General features: G+C 34.6%; 1 protein-coding gene across 1 annotated transcript; it reads right to left on the minus strand.

Moving 5' to 3' along the window:
• Positions 1-874: 874 nt before the first annotated feature.
• LOC145016292 (uncharacterized) lies at positions 875-1,957 on the minus strand. The gene is made up of 2 exons (XM_078974658.1): positions 1,673-1,957; positions 875-1,564 (listed from the first exon to the last, which is right to left on the minus strand). Exons 1-2 carry the CDS (start codon positions 1,955-1,957, stop codon positions 875-877), a joined length of 975 nt encoding a protein of 324 aa, XP_078830784.1.
• Between the last annotated feature and the right edge of the window lie 290 nt (positions 1,958-2,247).

The raw sequence follows: 2,247 nt of genomic DNA on the forward strand, positions 1-2,247 counted from the left end.
TGTTGAGACTTGTTTTCAAGAACTGGAGTTGGCAGTTTGTTTATAATGTATATTGCTATCATTACACATTCTACCAAAAATTCAATGGGTAATGATGCTTGGAAACGCAAAGCTCTAGCCATTTTTAACAAATGTTTGTTTTCGTTCCACCACACCATTTTATTGTGGTGTATAAGCACATGAAGTTTCAAGTATAGTTCTCTTTTCTTTATAAACTCAATCACGTATCTAGATTGAAACTCATACCCATTATTTGTTCTTATACGCTTGATTTGTTTTTCAAATTGAGTTTCAATCGTTTTATAAAATGTTATCAAAGGCTGTGAAGCTTCTGATTTTTTCATAAGATATTCCTATAATCCACGACTATAATCATCAACGATATAAAGGAAATAATATGAACCATCAAGTGAAGCATGCTTGTAACGACCCCAAATATCAACATGAATTAACTCAAAACTTTTGCTTTTTTTTTTGTAAAACTAGTACGAAAGGTAATCTACTTTGCTCTGCTCTAATACATGAATCAAAAAATTTGGTTGGTGTACCTAAGTTTCCCAATTGTTGTATGTTCTTGAGAACCTACTGTGATGCATGCCCCAACCTTTTGTGCCAGATTTTATGCTTTATCTATACCATCATCGCCACCCCTTTTATTTTGAATGGTTTAAGATAATACAATACATCTCCTTCCTTACCCATCCCAATCAAGTTCATTGTACGTGTCCTATACGAAATAAGTTTTAGGCAAAAAGGTTAGTCGACATTGTAAGTCATTTGTTAGTTTACTAACAAATAATATATTACGCTTGAATTCAGGCATATTTAACATATCATTCAAACCAAAACCATTTGGTATATGTATGTTACCAACTCATTTGATGTTGACCGTATCCCCATTGGGTATTTTAACATATGTGCTGTTTAGATATTCTTTCATTGTTTTAAATAATGTCTTATCTTGAGTAACATGTTCACTAGCTCCAGGATCTATAATCCATTCATCATGATTTTTTGTTTTACCTTCCATGCTTACAGTGGGAGTTATATTGTTTGTTTTAGTGCTACAGATCATCTTTATCAACTTCTCATATTCACCTTTTGTAGGACCAAGGCCTTGAATTTGTGGATCTTCAATAGTAATAGTTGTTGTATGTGGCTGCACCTTTGGTTTTCCAGCGAAAATCTTTGTGATTAGTGTTCTTGGTGTCCACCATTCCGGGTATCCAATTAGCTCGAAGCATCCTTCCATGGTGTGCCCTGATTTTTGACGATGAGTACACCAACGATCATCATTCCTTTTCTTGTTGGATATTTGATTTGTGTTTCCTTTATTATGATTCTTGGAGTAATTCTTTGATGTTTGAAACAAAACAAAGTCATTGGTAATTGCACGTGATTTTCCAATTTGCTTTTGTTGTTCACCTTGACTGATAAGGTGGAATGCAACCCCTAAGGTGGGTAGAGGATCAATGCTTAGTAATTGAGTTCTTAGCACACTATATTCCTCGCTTAACCCCATCAAGAAATCATACAACATTTTCTTTTCATGCATCACATTAATCTATTTTGTGATATCGCAGGAACATCCTTAAAACGATCAAGTTGGTGTTGGATTGATAAATTGTATCTCATCACATATTCCTCTGAGTTTTGTGTAATAAACAGACACCTTCATGTTTCCTTGTTGACTTATAATGGCGGATCTTCTGATTTCATACGCTCTTAGAGCATTCTCCTTCCCAAATCTTTCCTTAAAATCTTGCCATATCTCTTGAGCAGTAACAACGAATTTCACACCGTTCTTGATTTCCTTTTCCATGGAACTAACAAGCCATCCTTGAACCATAGCATTACACCTCTTCCAATTCATGACATCTTTTGATCCATCTTCTAGTTTGAGAAGTGAACCATCAACGAACATGAATTTGATTTTGGCGTGAAGAGAATTTGTCATCTCATTCACCCAATCGTTGTCGTTTACATTGCATAATAGGTTATCACCAACGAAGTTGAAGCCTGGATGATAAATCGATGAAATAAAATACGGAGATGATATGTCGATGGGTTTTTCAGTCGATGATGACGATGCAGGGGTTTCTCATCCCGTCGTATTATGCGAATTTTTAGTTTATCTGAGATCTCCGCTCTGATACCATAATAAAACTGATACTGAATATTTCTTAATATTATTCAATAAACGAGAGATTACAAAGGCCTATATATAGTTGAAAAACTAGATAAACT

Source organism: Lactuca saligna, chromosome 9 (genome assembly GCF_052625555.1).
Source record: "Lactuca saligna cultivar CGN05327 chromosome 9, ASM5262555v1, whole genome shotgun sequence".
Taxonomy (NCBI): domain Eukaryota; kingdom Viridiplantae; phylum Streptophyta; class Magnoliopsida; order Asterales; family Asteraceae; genus Lactuca; species Lactuca saligna.